Raw genomic sequence first — 19,751 nt, forward strand, 5'->3', positions numbered from 1 at the left:
CTTCAATCGCGCGCTTTGCGTCATCACGCATGCCAGCGCGATGACGCATCGCGACGTGATGACCTCATAGCTTGAGGTAAACGTCAACACGTCGGGTAATGCGATGACGTCTTCACTAAATTAGTGATGTGACGTATCACGAGCACTGCGACGTAATGAAGTTCGGGCAATGCGATGACGTCATCACTAAATTAGTGATGTTACGTAACACGAGCCCTGCTACATAATGACGTCATAACTAGCCCAACTCAGCGGTCGATCGATAATTGTCGGACGTCGTTGCGACTTGTTGTCGTCATCACGCACGATTACGTAATGACGCACCTGCACGTAAATGCTGTTGTAAGTCGAATTTCGCGGTGACGTCACCGTGCTGGTGACGTCATCACGCCGTGGCCACTCTCCAACCGAGGCGGGATTTTTCAGAATTGGTGAGAACGGCGGTAGCGGACTGACGCGATTTCTGCGTTCGCTCAAGACAACAACGGGCTTATTTTAAACTAATTAAAGTAAAGCGAATACTCCAGAAGACAAGTTGAGGGCAGTACACTGCAAGTTATGTAAATGTATTTAAGGACGCTGAGGGAGATCGTGAGGTAAATTGTTTTACTTGGATTGAATGTGGTTTCGATGCCTTGTGATATTATAATTTTTTGACAATTGACATATTTACGTTTCTTAAGTACCTGATTTACATCAAATATATAACACGTAACAGTTTTATATCTGCACATATCAAGTGTGTCTCGGCCTATTGGCTTTCCAAATCGCCACGTTGGCTATGAGATGTTAACTACCTCGCCTGGTATACAGGAGGTCGTGGGTTCGATCCCGACCCTGACGCCAGCTGCTGTATATTTGGAGTTTGCGTGTCTCTCTCTCCCAGTGGTCGCGTGTATTTTTCTCCAGGTCGTCCGTGTTTCCCCTCCGCATTGAGAATTGACGTGCGTTTAGAATATTTGGCTGCTATAAATTCCCACGCGATAAGCCACTTTTGTTGAGCTATCATTTGTGGCCAGGTCGCTTCTGAAAAAGAGCTCCATCATAGGTCAGTGGGTCTTATTCTTTGGTTGTTTCGGTAAATTCACGTAGTTAGAAAATTAATAATAAAACGAAAGTGAATAAAAATGATACAAAATGAAATAATAATAAACAAAAAAAACCACTAATGTAGACTGTAGCCTGGTTACATACTATTTGGTTCTTTCGGTAAAGTCATGTAGGTAAAAAAAATAAAAAATAAACTGCGGTAACTAAAGTCGTCGCTGATTCGCTCCCGCCCCCCCGCGCATCTCCAGCTCCCTCAACCTCTCGCTTCTAGCCCCGCCCACATCCCCCCCCCCCGCGCATCTCCAACTCCCTCAACCTCTCGCTTCTAGCCCCGCCCACTGCCCCCCCGCGCATCTCCAGCTCCCTCAACCTCTCGCTTCTAGCCCCGCCCACTTCCCCCCCCCTCGCACTCCCCCCCCCCGCACTTGCCCCCCCCCCGCACTTGCCCCCACCCGCACTTCCCCCCCCCCGCACTTGCCCCCACCCGCACTTCACCCCCACCCCGCACATCCCCCCCCACCGCACAGTCTCACGTCCCAGTCCCTGACGTCCACACTTATATAAACTCCTTAACCTCGGTATTTCTCCCACTTTAGTAAAAAAATTCTAGCTGTGATTTTCACACCTGATGATGATAATGATTTCTTGTGTTGCAATCGAAACGTCGTGATTTAATTTACTTTTATTTTTTGCCTACGTGACTTTACCGAAAGAACCCAAGAGTATGGATTATTTCAGTCACGAAAACTTCAAATCTAGAATGTAGCCTGGTTCTTAATCGGATTGAGTGTACTGGCAGTCTATAGTGTAGCCTGGTTATTAAGTTTGGTGAGTGTACTGGCAGTCTATAATGTAGACTGCAGCCTGGTTCTTAACCTCGGTAAGCGTACTGGCAGTCTATAATGTAGACTGTAGCCTGGTTCTTGAGTGGGCCTTAGCTTGTAAATATGTTTTCATTCAATTGCACATTGCAGCAATAAATTAAATACTAATGTCGATGTCTGCCGCCGCGAGAGGGCTTCAGGAGGGAGTGGTTCATTACATTGTCCGTAATATATTATTATTATTTATTTTTACCTACGTGACTTTACCGAAAAAACCCTAAGAGTATGAATCCTTGCAGTCACGAAAGCTTCAAATCTAGAATTACATTGTCCATAGTTTGAGTTGCGTGACCACAGTTGCACTGTGGCCTTTAATGCATCTCTTTGTATTTCTACATCTCTTAGTATCTCCATGGGTTTACTATATGTTTTGGGTTTACATAGAAACACATAGATAGTGAGATACAGAGACTCGTAGACATTAAGAGATGCATACTCAGAGACAGAGATGCATTAAAAACAGGTCACAGTGCGAAGTGGCCATTCATCCCAAAACTGTGGACCTCATCATTAAACCGCTTGTCGTCTGTGCTCCTTCAAGAACAAAATTACACGGACATCGACTTTGGAATTTAGCTCCTGAACACATTGGGCGTCACGGTGGTGAGATGTTAACTCCCTCGCCTGGTAAACATGCCAATTCGTTACTAGTAAAGCAACACCGGTGTTTTGGGGAGTAACACCCGGTGTGCTGACCTAGTAACGAATTTTAATGTTCTGTTTACATGACAAACTTTACTAATTGTTTGGTGACGGGTTTAACGATACACTCAGGGGCGGTTTCTTCATTAGGGCGATTGGGCGACGCACCACCAATGTCATTCAACCACAGAGTCACGCTAGCCGTCACTGTGCCTCTGGATATAGTCCAATCAGCGTCATGCTACGTTCTGTGGAGTACCGCCTCTTTTTGGGCGATTTCCCTCCAGCTGAGAATCGCCCCGAGTGGTCCCATAGACTTACATTCAAAGATGTTTTTTTTCGAACGGGGGCGCTGCAATGCATTCTCTATGGCTTCCGGGAGGGCTCGCCCTAACGTGCTTACGTCATCATACGTGCTTACGTCATCATACGTAAGCACGTTTCATCCAACAATATAATTTGTCGCCACCTAGTGGAATCTTTAATAAAATAAACTTGAGTGGTTTGTTTTAATAGTGAGTATAGAAACAAACAAGATGTATTGTAAGAGTCACTTTATTTTTCATTAATATTAAAGAAGTGAAGTTGCCTTTACATGCTTAAGCTGTTAATTTATCCATTGCATGGGTGGACCTTATCCTTATCAATCATCCAGACATTTGCCCCCCCTGAGAGATTTTGCAGGAGCCGCCACTGGATACACTTATATTTACGTTATCTCACCCAAAAACCCATTATGGATAATATTAGTCGTGAAAACCTACGTGTTAAACATATAAATCACGTTTCGACTAAGATAATTGGTTTTTTACCCTTTTATCTGGCAACAAAACTGACACCTTTTTTACGAGGAGTCATGTTTGCATAGACCACAATACCTGCAGTCATAATGCAAACAAAAAACATAACTCTGATAATGTATGCACTGTCCTTGAAGTTGATTGGTCCACCTTTTGGCGTCATCTGGTCCAACCCATGTGAGACTAGGCTCTAAGGAAAGCTGTCTCGGGTGTGGACCAATCAACTTCAAGGACAGTGCATACATTATCAGAGTTATGTTTTTTGTTTGCATTATGACTGCAGGTATTGTAGTCTATGCAAACATGACTCCTCGTAAAAAAGGTGTCAGTTTTGTTGCCAGATAAAAGGGTAAAAAAAACAATTATCATATTTTTTACTGGCAAATGAGGTACCAATGGTATGTTCCGACTATTGTGGGTCTCATCAGCAGAGCCAGGCTTATTACACGAACACTGCTGCTGTTTACCAGATGTTTGGAAAGATTACTCCCATGCAAACGAACGATGGTGCGCCCAATATTATATATAAGGGTTTTAAAATATATTACAGTTACTAAACACCTTGTTGTGGAGAATTATGGGTGCAATTTATCTAAAAGTTAGCTGATGGGCTGATTTGTTTGATTTACTTGTGGAGATACATAACTAAGTTCTGGTTATACTGAATTTTCTTTTAGCTTAATAATTGACTACTAAAAGCTTAATTATGATTGGATGGTCTTCATACTTTTTTGCTGGTGCTAAGCCGCTGGTGGAAATTCCACGTTCCTATAACAGCCTGGTCTCGTCATAGAACGGCCACTTTGACTTCCCACACAATGAGCAACATTGTTGCGACAAGTCTTAATAGGTTTAGTGTTATCTCAAGCAGGTCTGACTGCTGACGAGACTCTGAATGTTGAAATCGGTCCAGAGTTTGCTTGTATCCAACCGATGCTGCTGATGAGATACCTCCTGGAAGGCCATGGGTTGTGTAAAAATACTTATTTTTTGTAGAGAGACATGGGAATAAGCGTGATTTATCATATTAATAGGTTTAAATAGATACAAAACCCATCCAGGGGAGGGAGTAAAGAGCACGTTTACAAGTTATTTTAAGATAATAATAATGATGTAGATGCTTACCCCGAGCCCTCATTACTTTGATAGTGCATTGTCTTTGAGCTGTACGCCTTTTGGCGTCATCTGGTCTAGCACCAATTGAGACTAGGCTCTAAAGAAAGCTATCTCTGGTGTGGACCAATCAGTTTCAAAGACAATGCATATAATATCAGTGTGTTTTTTGTTTGCATCTTGACTGCAAGTATTGTGGTTAATGCAGACATGAATCCTTGTAAAAAAGGTTTCAGTTTTGTTGCCAGAAAAAAGGGGGAAAACCCTATTATTAAATTTTGGTACTGGCAAAGGAGGTCCAATGATGATATTATTTTACGTTAGTTTGTTGAAAAGGTTGTACAAGCACAGATAACAATAACTCAACAACATTCGTCAATAACACTGTGGCCTTAAAAGTTAAATATATATATACGGCATGTCAGGCAATGATCCTTCATAGCACATAAATGTTATGTTTACGGCTCGATTTTCAATCCAAGTATCGGAACAGAACAAATGCTGTGGGAAATGACTCGGTCCTTAGATCAGATTAATATAATTAATTGAACTGGAAACAACTGTCAAGCTTCTTGGTTCTTTCGGTAAAGTCACGTAGAAGGGAAGTAATACAATAATAAAAATAAAACATAATAAAACAATTCTCACGACGTTATTTTTATTATTTTATTACTTCCCTTCTACGTGACTTTACCGAAAGAACCAAGAAGATTAATCCCTGCAGTCACGAAAGCTTTAAATCGAAATTTAACTGTCAAGCTGTTCCCTTCCCTCAATGCCTACTTACGCCTGCAACAACGGTAGGGGGCGGCGTACTCCAACTTGTCATCAATATTAATATTTTCTGCTGCTGTGTGCGTAATGCTGTTGTTGCTCCTTCACAGCCCCTGTGTGCTTGGAGTTATTGGGTCCAATCATGGCAGACTGGGTCCACTGCAACGTCTGCTTCCTGCAACCAGAGCCCAATGGCTGCAGTTTTATTCTCGCCAACTGTGGGCACATCATCTGTCATAACTGCAACAGCAAAGGTTTTGCTCATGACATGTGTTTATTCATAGAAACGTACTAAGGGTTGTCAAAATGTATGACAATGTATACATTTTTATTACTCCACAAAGTGGTACTCTTTTTATCATTGCTGCAGGAATGGTAGTCAACCGCCAACCCCGGATTTGAACTCCTTTCAATTGCGAGCCGCTTGTTACCACTAAGCCACCTGTAATACGGCGCATTTTTTAATCAATATTAAACATGTAATACAAATTTAAATAATAATTTATATGACAATGTGTTAACTTCGATATTTTTTTCATAAAAGCCTCTATAAAGACCAATTAATGAATCTTGAATATCAAAGAGAGAATGATAATGGAGGTCATCAGAAAGGAGAAATAAGAAACTGTATTGGACACATTCTACAAGGGGATAGTTTAATGAATGATATAACACAAGAAGGGCAGGGTAACTTAAGAGGACGGCCAAGCGTTTGTTTGTTTGTTGGAGGAGCTGAAATAATGACGATACGTGGAAATGACAAGCAGAAAACAGAGAAGGGTTGGAGACCATGGGAGCCCAGGACCTGCCATTAAGGCAGAGCAACAAAGAAGAAGGCATCCTCTGATTGGATGTCAGAAGTAATTCTGTGATGTCCACTTCTGTGGACCGTTCTCTTAACACGCAGGGTTGCACTGCCCTACGAGAGATTAGACGAATTTTTATTCTCGTTACTACACCGATAGCACAATCAAGATAATGTGGAGGGAAAATACAGTTAAGAAAAACATGTTCTTATTTAAGTTGAACTTAGGTTCTTCATCCATGCATCACATTTCATGTGTGACAAAAGATTTATTTTCAATGCATAGATCCAATGAATCACGTTTACCAATAAAAATAAATCTATAAGATGATTTATTTAAATCTCAAACACTTATTGAATTGCTGTGAGGGTTAATTGTTAAACCCCTATTTGCCACAGCGCATAACTAATAATCATTGTTTTTGCTGCTTATATTAATTTTAAGAAAGATTCTCCTTTAGCCAAGAGAGTAAGTAAACCCATTCAAGTACATGAAGCAACATTGCCCGTTTTGCAAGAGTGACATAGATTAAATGTTATAAAATGAGTACATGCATTAAGCTCGCATTTATTTTCAATTTTGCAGTTACAGTGGACAAATGCGGCATCTGTGACGCAGCTTGCAAAAAAATTATTGTCTCTAACAAGGTAATTGATGAAAATAAATGCACAGCCATACAAACACAACAAAGATCGCTTGTTTAATCTCTGGTGGGGGCAGGTCCTGTTAGCAAGTACCCAAATAAAGGTTGATACAGCACACGAAGGGGTAGTCTGGCTAACACCTTACCCAGCCGCCTTTGTATCCCTGGTGCTCATGTTTAAGAAAAAGAGGTAGTGATGACAAAGACAACTTGGTGAAAATACGGAGTATGATATATATTTTATTTAAAAAAAAATTATAATACACTGATTTATAAATTTCAACGCTTTATAAATCCATACTATATGGTATACATTTTTTTGTAAGTGTAACTGCTAATGAGTAAATATGTACTTAAAACATGTTAATGCATTGCACGAAGTAGTTAACAGTTAATATATAAGTTAAATGGATGATAATACATGACATGATGCGTTTACATACTTTATAAAGCTCTATTAAACTGTATAGATTTTACTTATAAATGCGTCTGTTAATCATCGTATTTTTTTTCTCTAAACAGATGGCAGAAAAAGAAAGATTGTTTTTTATGGACCCAGCAGACACAGTCAAAACATGTCTGATGCAAGTTACGCAAGTATGAATATACATTTTTAAAATACCATGTAGGGGAGGGGTGGGGAATGATTGTGAGATTGCGATGGACGGCAATATCCATGGGGCCCCATGTTGAGTAAGCTTGTGGGGCGAACGAAACTGGTTGAGGGGACATAAGCGATTGGCTTCCATCCCATTGTATAAAAGTTGGATAGCCAGCTGTTCTACCCCACCCACTTTGTTTGACTTTTAAGAGCCGGCAACCAACCTTGGATGAATGTCATCTTTTCAAGAGGTCTGACAACAACAACAACGACTGTTGAGTTGATACTTGTTGCCGCACGCGAGTAATGGCAGGCGGTGTGTGACGTGTCACTGCGTGCACTTTTGTGCGTGAAGCATGCTTGATTCTCCACAAGCTCGTAAATATTAAACCACCTTGAACATGTTCTTGTTTTTTACATGTAGATAATGGCATTTCAGAAAACTCAAAGGTGTAAACTTTTCATTCACCAAAAACAGAAGGTAACATTGACTTTGTTTAAATAATAAATACCCTATTGCTACATACAGCTCTCCGACGTGCTTTTGTGTTGTGCCGCGCGTTGTTCAGCATGGTGTTCGACGTTTCGCTCCACATGCCATGGTTGAACAAACGCAATACAACCTGAAAACACACTAGTGAGCTATACAGCATAACCGCATTATCCGACACGGGTGTAACACTACTTTACATCTCTGATATTTAAAAAAATGCGTAACCAGGACAGTGGGTGTTTCTTCAGATGTCAAGATTGGAAGTTGCACAAACGCAAATGACCAATAAAATACAGGAAATGGGAAGGTAAGCAGTACATCACCTTCGTGTCAGTGAAACAGAGTTGCCAACTTACTTGTGAAGTAACTGCATCCTTTTAGCACACACTACAATGAGCATTACATTAGCAGTTCAGTTCATGTATTAGGTATAGCCCTGTGAGCCATTCGGCTCTTGAATCGGGTGCAACCGCAACAAACAAAAACATGAACAAGAAACATCTTAAAGTGACTACGCGCAACAGAAAAATCCAGGAAAAAAACGGCAAAGTCTTCCAAAAAAAGCACCATATATCAACGATGTGTGCAAAAATCCCAGTTGGATGCAAGTAAAACAATAACCACCATAAGACAATTTAGATTAAAGTTATCAGTCTAATGCTGTACTACAACAAACCAATTTTGCTAAACCAGAACCTTTTCGAAATCACCAAAATAAAGCTATAAAAACAATGTAACAGTGATCATAGGAACTGTGATTGCCATTTAACAATAAACGATATACATAACCTGTACGACCAAACTTTGCAGCCATAGCATCATGAGATGCGTATTACGACTAACGAAGGCGGCGTCTTTGCATAGACCTGTACTGACGAGTGGTCGTTAAAGTAAAAGTACAGTGGTACCCCGGAGATCGAACTTAATTCGTTCCAGAAGGCCATTCGAACACCGATTTCTTCGAACACCGAATTAATTTTCCCCGTAAGAATTAATGTAAATGACATTAATTGGTTCCAGACACAAGAAATATCTCTATAAAGCATGTTTACACGACGTTTACAGTAATTAAATGCATAAAATCATAAAAAAAAACAAGAAACAATAAATATATGTAATAAATGAACATTGAACTTCACTTTACCTGTAGTAAGGAGAGTTGATGGCTTGAGTGAAAGGTGGTGAGGAGGAGGAGGTGGTGGTGTTATTGTTTGGAAGGGGAGTCCCCTTCCATAATAACGTCGGGTGACTGCCCTTCTAGAGTTCTTTCTCTTTTGTGCTTCTTTTCTGCCGCTAACTGAGTCACTTGAGCTCATTCTGACTAAAAACGTATCTAAAGAGGTTTGTTTCTGCCTCCGTTTTAGGATGTTTCGAAAATGACACATTGCATTATCATTGGCGTATCACTACCACTAACCTTAGGAGACATTGTGTATGGATGAACACCAAAAAACACTAAAATAAAGGAAATTTACGAAAAAGTTAAGGAACGATGTTTTGCGAGTCTGCACCCGCGTGAGAGCTATGTGTTAACTGAGCCTCTCACACGGTAAAAACTTTGTCTGGGCAAGCATCATGACGCTGGCCATACGCGTCTCAGCCGTGTACAGGTTCTTTCAAGTCGCGATTGCCCGTTCGACCTCCGAATTTCGTTCGGTTTCCGGGGCAAAAAAATGTTCGGAAATATCATTCTAACACCAATTTGTTCGAGTTCTGGTGCGTTCGATCTCCGAGGTTCTACTGTATTAAAACGGGCGAGGAACATTTTCCTTACCGAGGGTCGAATAGGACTTAAATACCTTTGGTGGATTACACAGTGATACACGTGTTAACGTTACCCAATGATACAACATAAATAATTCGGGATCACCTATGCCACAGTAACAAAAGAGGCTGAGCTCAATGAAATTATAATCACAACCGCTGTGAACAGGTTAAAATATTCCCCTCTAGTATCACATTAGCGTCCGCAAGATACAGCGATGAACAAATAATGTTTTGTGGGCCTTTTCAAAGTGATAGGCCTCGTAGCCGTAGGCCATACAACATTAATTCTTCTTCTTCTTCCTAGCGTTGTTCCCGCTGTGGCGCAGGGTCCGCTTTTCGGCATTGTCTTCTCCATTTGGCTCGGTCCAGGGCATCTTCAGGGGATGCGTTGACCGTCTTCATGTCTTCCTTTATTCGGTCCATCCATCGCTTCTTCGGACGCCCGCGTGGACGGCGGCCCTCTGGCTCAACATTAATTCATAGGCCAGATATGGCCCATGCGCTATCGGTGGCCCACCCCTGTTTTAATTAAATGATGATGCGGTCTCTTTTTTACCTGAATTTGTATTTTTTTGTGTCTTATATGTTTTAGTTTGTTTGTTTTTTCCATTAGGCTAAGTGTAATGTTAGATAATTGTCATAACACTTTTGTGTTTAGTTTGTTATCCTTCCTCATACCTCCAATTAGCACGGTTGGCTACGTACGTTGCGAAAGAAGTTGAACATACATCTATAACGTTTGCATAAATATATATAAATCCGAAATTGTATGCATGTATTTGGGGGTGCAATAAGTAGTTTTTATTGGTGAATTGATGCATTATTTCATGCATAGCGCACATTAAACACATGTATTAATAACTGGTGCCAAATTAACAAACACCACCATATGCCTTAAACTTTGTGTGTTAGGGAATGTGCCATGCTTAGGAGAGAGAATGCAGAGCTGAGAAATGCCGCACAAATGGCAAGAGTAAGCACCATTACAATCGCAACATTTATTGCAATGTATTAATAGATTTACATGCATTCATTTGGTAAAGTGTAAAGTGACACATTCTAATTCTGAATCTTCTGATTTTTTTAGGGTTCCCCTGCAATGTTTGGTTTAAGGTTGGTATGAATTTTACAAGTCACACCTTTGGAATGACCGTGCAAGCTGCAATTTCCCAAATAACATTATTTATAATGTTCAAACTGGTTTCTAATAACTTTTTGCACTTGCAAATGTAATTGATCAACAATCATTATGCAAAATACCGTATTGGTTTTTATATCCAAATTGTGTGATTATTTATTAATATGTAATTGTACAATGGTATCTTGATACATATTGCCCTATGTTAAATACAATTTATTATAGGCACCAATATAATTTATCAATTTTGTCCTTTCTTAACACTGCTAGATGAAGGCCTCCTCACCTTGTACTGGCCATGGAGTTTTTTTTTTTACCATACTTCAAAATGATCAGTGTGGGAGAATTGCGGTGTTTTAAGACCAGTTAAGATATCACTCATGCGTATATCAGTAGGATGCATTGTGGTAGTGCAGGCCCATGGGGCATGGCGTGGAATGGTTTTAATTCGACAGTGAATTGATATTGGCTGATGATGATGTGGGGAAATACTCCGTCACGTGGATGCCAACGTATACTCCCTGAAATATAACTTGTCTCTAATTGAAACACCCTTGTCAATGTTCGTTTTATTTTTAAATATACATTACACGGCAGACGGAGCTATTTACTACAGCAGTGGACAATAAAGAGTAGCCCAAAGTGTGATGGCGGTCACCAATCTAAAACTATGGACTGCATCGTAATTCTACTGCCCGCTTATACCAGCAAATGGCAGAATTTCAGATAATTACCGCGCTACTTCTGGAGCAATCCTAATGGCTCAAGCACCAACCTCAATATTAACAAATAAACATTGCAGATCAACTCTCCAGTTGACACATATCCTTGTCTGTTCACATGTAGGTACAATGGTCCCTTTATGTCTGTTTAATGTTTCTGTAGCTTTGGTAATTGTACTATGACTGGTATAAAATGAATGCTCAAGCAAACTTGCGATTCCTTGTGTTATAGTTGTTTTTGCTTTTCATTTTTATTTGTGATCCAGGTCATTCTTGCGAATTACAACTTTCCTGTTCTCTTGAGTTCTCACCTGGTTAAACAAAAATCAACTTGAGCTCCCCACCATATGAAAGAAGATATACCGTATTCTCCTTTAACTTTGTACATTTGTGTTTCAGCTTGAATACAACAGGAAACAGACAACGCAGTTTTGCACCATCTGCCATGCCAGGGCTTGGTAAGTAGCAGGATTAGTCAAGTAAAATACTGTATTTTGATTTAAAGCTTTCGTGACTGCAGGGATTCATATTCTTGGTTCTTTCGGTAAAGTCACGTAGAAGGGAAATAACAAAATAATAAAATTAGAAAACAATAAAATCGTGTTGCAGTCGAAACGTCGTGAGAATTTTATTGTTTTATACTTTTATTATTTTATTATTTCCCTTCTACGTTACTTTACCGAAAGAACCAAGAATCTAAAATACTGTAGTCGGCATCCCATGACACACTTGAATGACCTGGTTGGCAGCAGAGGGCAGACCAGCATAGTCCATTGTTGTACTCTACAGTACTTCTGTGCCCTTGTATTTTTACTCTCCACCTTCACCAATCAGTTTCTCTCAGTGGTGTAGTTTTTTTATTCATTCACAATTGAGTTTTGGGTCAGATCACAACCGAACAAAGTTGTAACGTGAACAAACGCACCAATGTATTATTGCTTTAGCACGTTGATATGTTGATGAGCAGTCTACAAACTTTTAACGATTAGCTACAACGTCTCGCTGACAGTTGAAACCAGCATTACTCAAATGCCAAACAGCATTATCATCCCCTTTAGTCTTGGGACTGATGTTATGTATCAGCATGCCTCCAAAAGGGAGGGTAAAACAAAATATCTATTTGGCTGTGTTGGGTGGAGGAGGGTGTACCACACAATTGGTGTTTCACTCATGCACTCTGACCCAAAATCAATTATGAAACAAAATATTAGTCGTGAAAGCCCACGTGTTAAATCACCATCATGAACAATATAATTAGTACTCTTTGGTTCTTTCGGTAAAGTCACGTAGGTATAAAATAAATCACGACGTTTCGGGCGCAACACAAGCGTCCGTCATCAGGTGAGCTTTCCCACTTGATGTGTTTCGCCCGAAACGTCGTGATTTATTTTATTTTATACCTACGTGACTTTACCGAAAGAACCAAAGAGTATGGATTCCTGCAGTCACGAAAGCTTCAAATCAATATAATTAGTGAAGATACCTTGTTGTGAACATTAGTTTGAAAGAGAGATCATTTGGCTTCAGCCTTAACCAAAATGGTGAAAATGTCTTCATTTTCAGTGACACCTCAACACATTCACGGTGCTGTGTCTCCATTTTGTCGGAATAAAAGATCCTTCTCAAACACGTGAGTTGTTCACACATGGCTTTGCTTTGAAGTACTTGATTTCTCATCAGCTACGGTCACTGCAGTTCATATCTGTGTTAATTTCCCCCTGAGCCACGAAAGATAATATGTTGACACTAATAATAATAGTCAATGACCTTTGAGATGGCCGGATGACTGAGGTTAGTGCGATGAGCTGGCGCCACTGAAAAAATTAGTTTAAATCCAGGCACGCCAGGTGTGATTAAACTAGGTTCACAAGTGTAATGAGTTGATGGTCTAAGCCCGATCACAAATGACCGCGCACAAAGATCATCGCATTCCAACTTCGTCCTGCACCTAATTGGACTAAATTCCAGCGCTGAGTATTAACAATATCGGTTTTACTGTCATCTGATGAACATTGTTCTCGGTGGGAGGCCGGATGGGAAAGTGCTGCCCCCTTACTCTGCGGACCAGAGGTTACTGGCAGGGAATTCAGAAGGTGCTCTGTTATCCACTTATGTGGGCTGTTCTTCAACATAAAGGGTTGTGCTCTCCAAAAGATCCACATTCATCCCATGACATGACACCAGTTGCACAATAAATATTGGGAAAAACTATATATTTAAAGTATCCTTTTGGTGCAACATGTTATTCGTGTACTTGACCTTGGACTGCTTTTCGATAAATAAGCATTACCAAGAGGCCAGCATGGATTTACCACCGGAGAAAAGTAAACATTTTAATTGTTTGAGTTCCTTCCACTTTTGTATGCACATGCATCATTGAAAGACACTGCTCTCAATGTATTAGGGTGCCTTGAGACATTAGTGGAAGGTGCCTTCCAAATAAATGTAAATTATTATCATTAGAAGTCTGACACTTAAGCAGGTCAAGAACATTTTGTGATATCAGATAAACCGTTTTGGCCACACCTGATTAAAGAATTATCAAAGAATGTTCAGTCTTTCAAAGACTATGGTGTTAAATAACTAAACTACGTTTGCACTCTCCCAGTCCTGAAGGAGGAAACTGTGGTAGTGCCAAGGGAACACGGGCTAGGCCTTCACCGGTACGCCTCTCAAGAAACTCAACACTTTTCTTTAATTTTTTCCCATATAAATACAACATCAAAGTTTGATTATAATTGTGCTGATTCAATGGAATGTATATTTCGTTGACCACTTTTTCTGGTCCATTCATATCCGAGTGAATAGTGTTGTGTTGATGGTCAGCCCGACATTGTTTGGCAGAATGCCATGCTATCCACGCCACGGACACCTTCAGGGTCTTGCCGAGTATCGATGAGGAACCCTCCAGCACAGGGCAAGATGGGTGAGGCTTAGCACACTTAAACATGAAATAACTCAAAATACCTCAATGGCTAAATCACTTTAAACTGTCATAATATTTGCACGACATAAGCCAAACGAATTAAGAACAGCTGAACGCAGGTCACTGACTTCATGAAGCAGTTCAATATCCACTGCACCAGTACCACCGCTCCACTGCTCGCCGACTAGATTGGTACATTAAAATGTCAATGCTGCCTCTTGAGGCCTCTGACTAAAGTACCCTGGTATTATCCAGATGTCGTCACATCCCAGAAGCTAAGGTAGACTTAATCCTGGAATGTGCTTGGTTAGGTGACCACCATGCATTCCTGATTGTCATAGGCGGCTAAGGGCCTGTGCTTTGTCATGATTTGAAAAGGACCATGTAGCAAAATCTACTGTTATATACTTCTATGCTTCCATGATTATACTCCCTGCCTTAAACCCGCATTGACCAGCCCTTCATCCAGCAGTGGATTTAAAAATGGCTGTAAAATGATTCACTTTCAACACCGAAATATTTAAGTTTTGTTAACTGTAATTATTTTATCTATTTGACAGGAACACCATCTCAAATGCAAAGTCAAAGCACGATGAGGTAATATATTATTCTTTGTCTCATACATATGCAGTGTCCTCCTTTCCCGAGGCACGCGTGTGGCATGCGGCGCACACACTCCGTCGGAGACGTGATGGTTGCTGGAGGCACCGTCTCTCTTTATTATCTCGTTCAACTCTACCAACTCCGGCCCCCTCTCTCGCGACCACGCTGCCCTACTGCCCGGCCCGAACATGACCCTATCCGCGTTCCACCGACGGCAACGACCGAGACAGCCAACTACTGTCCGGCCGCGTAATGATCGGGCGAAGGCGGCAGCGACGAAGGCGTCGACGGCGACAGCGACGACGAGACGAGTCCACTCCCAGAACCGACAGCCCGAAGCTCTCGCTCTCCGCTGCTTTTATTCCCCTCGGCGTGGCTTGGCTCCGCCCTCACCGCGCCTCCCTTCTGGAACCCACCAGAGGGTTCCAGGGGCCTCCGTATAAGGTCTACAGTGACCCTTGTCCCAGTTCCTCCGCCCTGCCGGTACACCCGTGTCTATGCTCAACGGCGTGTGCGCTGTGTCCACCTGCAGTTGCTGCTGCTGTACAGCAGTCGGCGCTGTGTCACCACATGTATTCAAGTCGAAACGAATCAAAACATAACACGATTGAAATATTCCTTTGTTTTGACTCCACCACTCAAGACCTGCACATCATGCAAGTTTATTTATAAAAAATATATATACACCACTATTTCCTTCAAGAATTAAACAGGGCACAGTGCCCACAACGATCTAAAACAGGATCCAGAGACGAGAATTACTTTCGGTACCATAGGAATGGCGTAAGCTCGGTCAAAGATGCGACTCGTCGCACTCCCAAGTAAATCGGGAAGTTAAGACATTGGGCAATCTCAAGCGACTTCTGTTACTGCGAAATAACCTTGCAGTGACGGAAGTGAATTTGTGTTAACGTGTCACCTGCCAAAGGTTTTTTGAAAGTCTGATTCAGCCCTCAGTAGGGAAAAGGTTCCTGAGCCCCCTGCTTTAAGAAGACGCTTGGGACTAAGCTTGATAGGCTTCACAGGCTTTGTAAACACTTTCCAACTCAGGTTGAGACGGTGAGTGCGTTGCCTCTGTCACAACTCTCAGAAATTATCCAACGTGAATTACATTTCAATGTAAAGTTGTCTTGCTATGATGGAATTACCTGAGTTAAAACCGAGCCACATTGATTAAAGGGGTTGCACAAAACTTGCCGAAACCCAAACCAGCGTTAAAAGGATTCGGCTTGCCGGCCAAGACGATGAACGTCGTCTAATTATTGCGGCTCGATGAAGCTAACATTACCATTGGAACACTCTTGAAAACACACGTTGGAAATCGCGAGAAACAATCCGAGTGTGCGTGCAAGATCCGTCTGTGAAGCGCCATGGTCGCTAGGAGATGTTAACTACCTCGCTTGGTATGCAGGAGGTCGTGGGTTCGATCCCGACCCTGACGCCTGCTGTATATTTAGAGTTTGCGTGTCTCTCTCTTCTTGTGGTCGCGTGGATTTTACTCCAGGTCCTCTGGTTTTTCCCTCCATATTTAGAATCAACATCACGCATTTACAGTATTTGACAGATATACATTTCCACGAGATATGCCACTTCGTTGAGCTTATCATTTGTGGCCAGATCGCTTCTGACAAAAGAGCTACGTAGCTCTGTGGGCCTTACCTGGTGAAATAAAAAAAACACTTTGTAGTTTTTAACATTTTACTTTCACATGTGGTTAACATTGCAGGCTCGGAAGACACCCAGGAATGTGTTCAGGTCCAGTGTGTTCTTCCGACTGGTCGAGCAGCCAGGGCAGGCCTGAGGGCTCGCAGTTCAGGAGGATTGCAAAGAGCAACTACCCCTCGACCTTCCAGACGCCGTTGGCATTGCCCAGCACTCGGCAGATGCACGGCGTGTCCTCGTCTCGCTTCACAGGTGTGTGCGCTGTTGCCGTGCGCTCTTACGATGTTACACGGTGGGTGCCATCGGGATCCAAGAGGCGACGTGACGTGCGCGTGCGGCCCATTCTTGTGAAGCCACCGTTTGGACTGGCGCCTCCCCCCAACGCCGTGCTGGTTGCCAGGGTCATTTCGCATTTCAGCGGTGGGTTCGTGAAGCAGAGGAGCACAGACGTGGATGAGTATAGATGTACGGCATGGATGTTGCTACACTGCCCCGCAGCGATATAAGCCTATAACACCTATCGCGCATGGTGGTCATGCATTTCATGCACTGTCAAGGCTCAGCTGTTCGTAGCTTTCAGAGATCTGCCGCATTATGGCTCCCCAGGGGTAACACTGAAGTCTGAATGTCCCAATCTAGTAGGCAGTGGCGGAGCAGCGTGCAGTGGTTTTGCGAACCACAGCAAGATGCTGGCTACTAGAGTTGAATTTCTGCCCGTGGCTAAAGTCGTTCGCGAGCGACGTCTGAACTGGTCCTGAGCACCGCCGCTCGACCCACATTGACCAGCATGTGGTGAGGCTTTCATCCAGTAGTGGATTGAAACAGAATGTTTACAATTTAGTAGGCAAGTGTCAATTAAATGCTAATTATAGGCTCATTTACTTTTAGGATGTTAAAATAATACATAAGGCAGCAAACCATGTGACTATATATAAAAAATATTGATTCTTAAATTGAACATAATCGATTTTTGTTTTGGTGAATCATATAGGATAAGTAGTGTAATACATACCTATCGATGTTATTGATTAGCCTTTGAGGGTTGAGAATGTGATGATCTCTGAAGGGGATTGACATTCATCTTTCGTATGGCCAAGTACCGAGCAAACATTTTACGCCGATGTTGGGGTTGGTGGGCCAGTTGGGGGCTACGCAAGTGATGTTGCCATTTGTCTTGATCATGCTGCCAGGGAATGAGCAATTCGGGCATTTTTGGACGAGGGTGTTCCACTGTTAGGCTTGATAGCCACGGGGGCGAGATGTTCAGTACCTCGTCTGGTATGCAGGAGGTCGCGGGTTTTATTCCGATACTGACGCTTGTATATTTGGAATTTGCATGTTCTCCCCGGGGACCCGTGGATGTTTCTCCTGGCCCTCCGGTTTCCCCCTCCACATTTAAAAAGATCCGTTCAGAGTATTTAGCTAAATAAATGTTTCATGTGATAAGCCACTTCGTTAAGCTACCATTTGTTACCAAGTTGCTTCTGAAAAAGAGCAATATAGCTTAGTGGGCCTTACCAGGTAAAATAAAAAAATTGTTCAGTTCAGTTGATTCAATGTCAGCTGGTTTTAATCTTCCAGCGATGTAATGGGTGCCTGCACCTGCCGTGCCACGTTCGGATGTGGTTCAAAGCAAGCCACATTATGGCAATGAAATTACGTACTAACCCTCCAAACACTGTTGGATCTCATTATTTTTTTACCATGTGAAAATGTATCGAGACATTGAAGTTTTTACTATAAATCTTACTAAAATATTACGTTTCAACAGGTACAAACTTATCATCCAGCCAGGCCAAGACACATATTCAGGTTTGTTGTTTCATACAAGGTTACATTTTTACTCTATAAATAATTATACGCGATCACGAACATTATAGTTGGGTATACTCATTGGCTAGCATGACTGATGGGGAAGGAATTCCATTCTTTCCTCAGTTTACACATCCAAAGATTTGATTTCCCGATGCTCTATTATCAGGTGAGCCCTTGACTTATCTCTTTACGTCGTGTTATACATCTACATTAAAGTACTTAATTGTATTGTGCAATATGCTTTGTTACAACATTGACACTTTTTTCTTCCCCGCTGCAGCTCCAAGATGCAGCATTAAGAGAGAAACCTGTTGGGACCATATAACGTTACAGCGCATTGAACAGATTAACTTCTTACATGAAATGGCCTCTTGCAGTTTAAAGGCTTCATTGCTACAGGAGTGTGGCTTTGCTTTTTGTTGTTGTTCTCGTTTGAATTACAATAAAGTTGTCAGTTAACATGTTCAAGGGTCGCACTTAATTCTTCCAATTGTGGGCGTCTATATCATATATAGGACCGGTAACTCTTGTACGCAATGACTGTCCTTTCCGTCAGAATTGGGTGCACGATTTCTAGATTTGAAGTTTTCGTGACTGCAAGGATTCATACTCTTTGGTTTTTTCGGTAAAGTCACGTAGGTAAAAAATTAAAATGAATTAAATCACGACGTTTCGGGCGCAACACAAGCGTCCTTCTTCAAGTGGGGACAACTTAGCAAAAGCACACCGCTTAAGTGTGCACAACTTAGACAATGAAAAGCCTCAACTCCAGTGGCAATGTGGATTGCATTTGACCCAGGTGCAACGATTGAAATGGAGCATTTCCTGTGCCTGGGTCCCTCTGCCACCTGGTTCCCCCTTGTTTAGTTCCACCACCTGCACACTCTGATAATGATAAAACACGTTCCTTCGGAGTGGGCAGGTAGGAACTTGGTTGGACAGCGCATTCGTGCACGACAGACAAATAATCCCTGGTGGGCAGTGTGGAACCTGTTGTTCCTACCTGTATGTATAAAAGATAACTTGACTTTAGGTAGCCAGGCAGACAGCCCCCTGAACTATCGCCCCCCCCCTCCCTTAGGCCCCTCCCCTGACCCCCTTTCCCTTAAGCCCCTCCCCTGACCACCCCCCCCCCCATATCCTCAGGCCCCTCCCCTGACCCCCCTTCCCTTAGGCCCCTCCCCTAACCCCCCTTCTGTTAGGCCCCTCCCCTGAGCACCCCCCCCCCCCCCATATCCTTAAGCCCCTCCCCTGACCTCCCCTCCCTCAGGCCCCTCCGCTGACCCCCCCCCTCAGGCCCCTCCCCTGACCC

At 42.3% G+C, this 19,751-nt stretch overlaps 1 protein-coding gene across 1 annotated transcript; it reads left to right on the plus strand.

Moving 5' to 3' along the window:
- The first annotated feature begins 269 nt into the window (after positions 1–269).
- Positions 270–18,900, plus strand: LOC144735149 (E3 ubiquitin-protein ligase RNF212B-like). Its single transcript, XM_078617582.1, has 17 exons — positions 270–596; positions 5,374–5,517; positions 6,655–6,716; positions 7,235–7,309; positions 7,738–7,794; positions 8,055–8,113; positions 10,486–10,546; positions 10,661–10,686; positions 11,833–11,891; positions 12,997–13,063; positions 14,042–14,096; positions 14,278–14,359; positions 14,920–14,956; positions 16,689–16,876; positions 18,396–18,436; positions 18,563–18,605; positions 18,720–18,900. Exons 2-16 carry the CDS (start codon positions 5,406–5,408, stop codon positions 18,581–18,583), a joined length of 1,002 nt encoding a protein of 333 aa, XP_078473708.1. The 5' UTR covers positions 270–596; positions 5,374–5,405; the 3' UTR covers positions 18,584–18,605; positions 18,720–18,900.
- Positions 18,901–19,751: the final 851 nt, after the last annotated feature.

The sequence above is a fragment of the Lampetra planeri genome, chromosome 54 (genome assembly GCF_965212315.1).
Source record: "Lampetra planeri chromosome 54, kcLamPlan1.2.h2, whole genome shotgun sequence".
Lineage (NCBI taxonomy): Eukaryota > Metazoa > Chordata > Hyperoartia > Petromyzontiformes > Petromyzontidae > Lampetra > Lampetra planeri.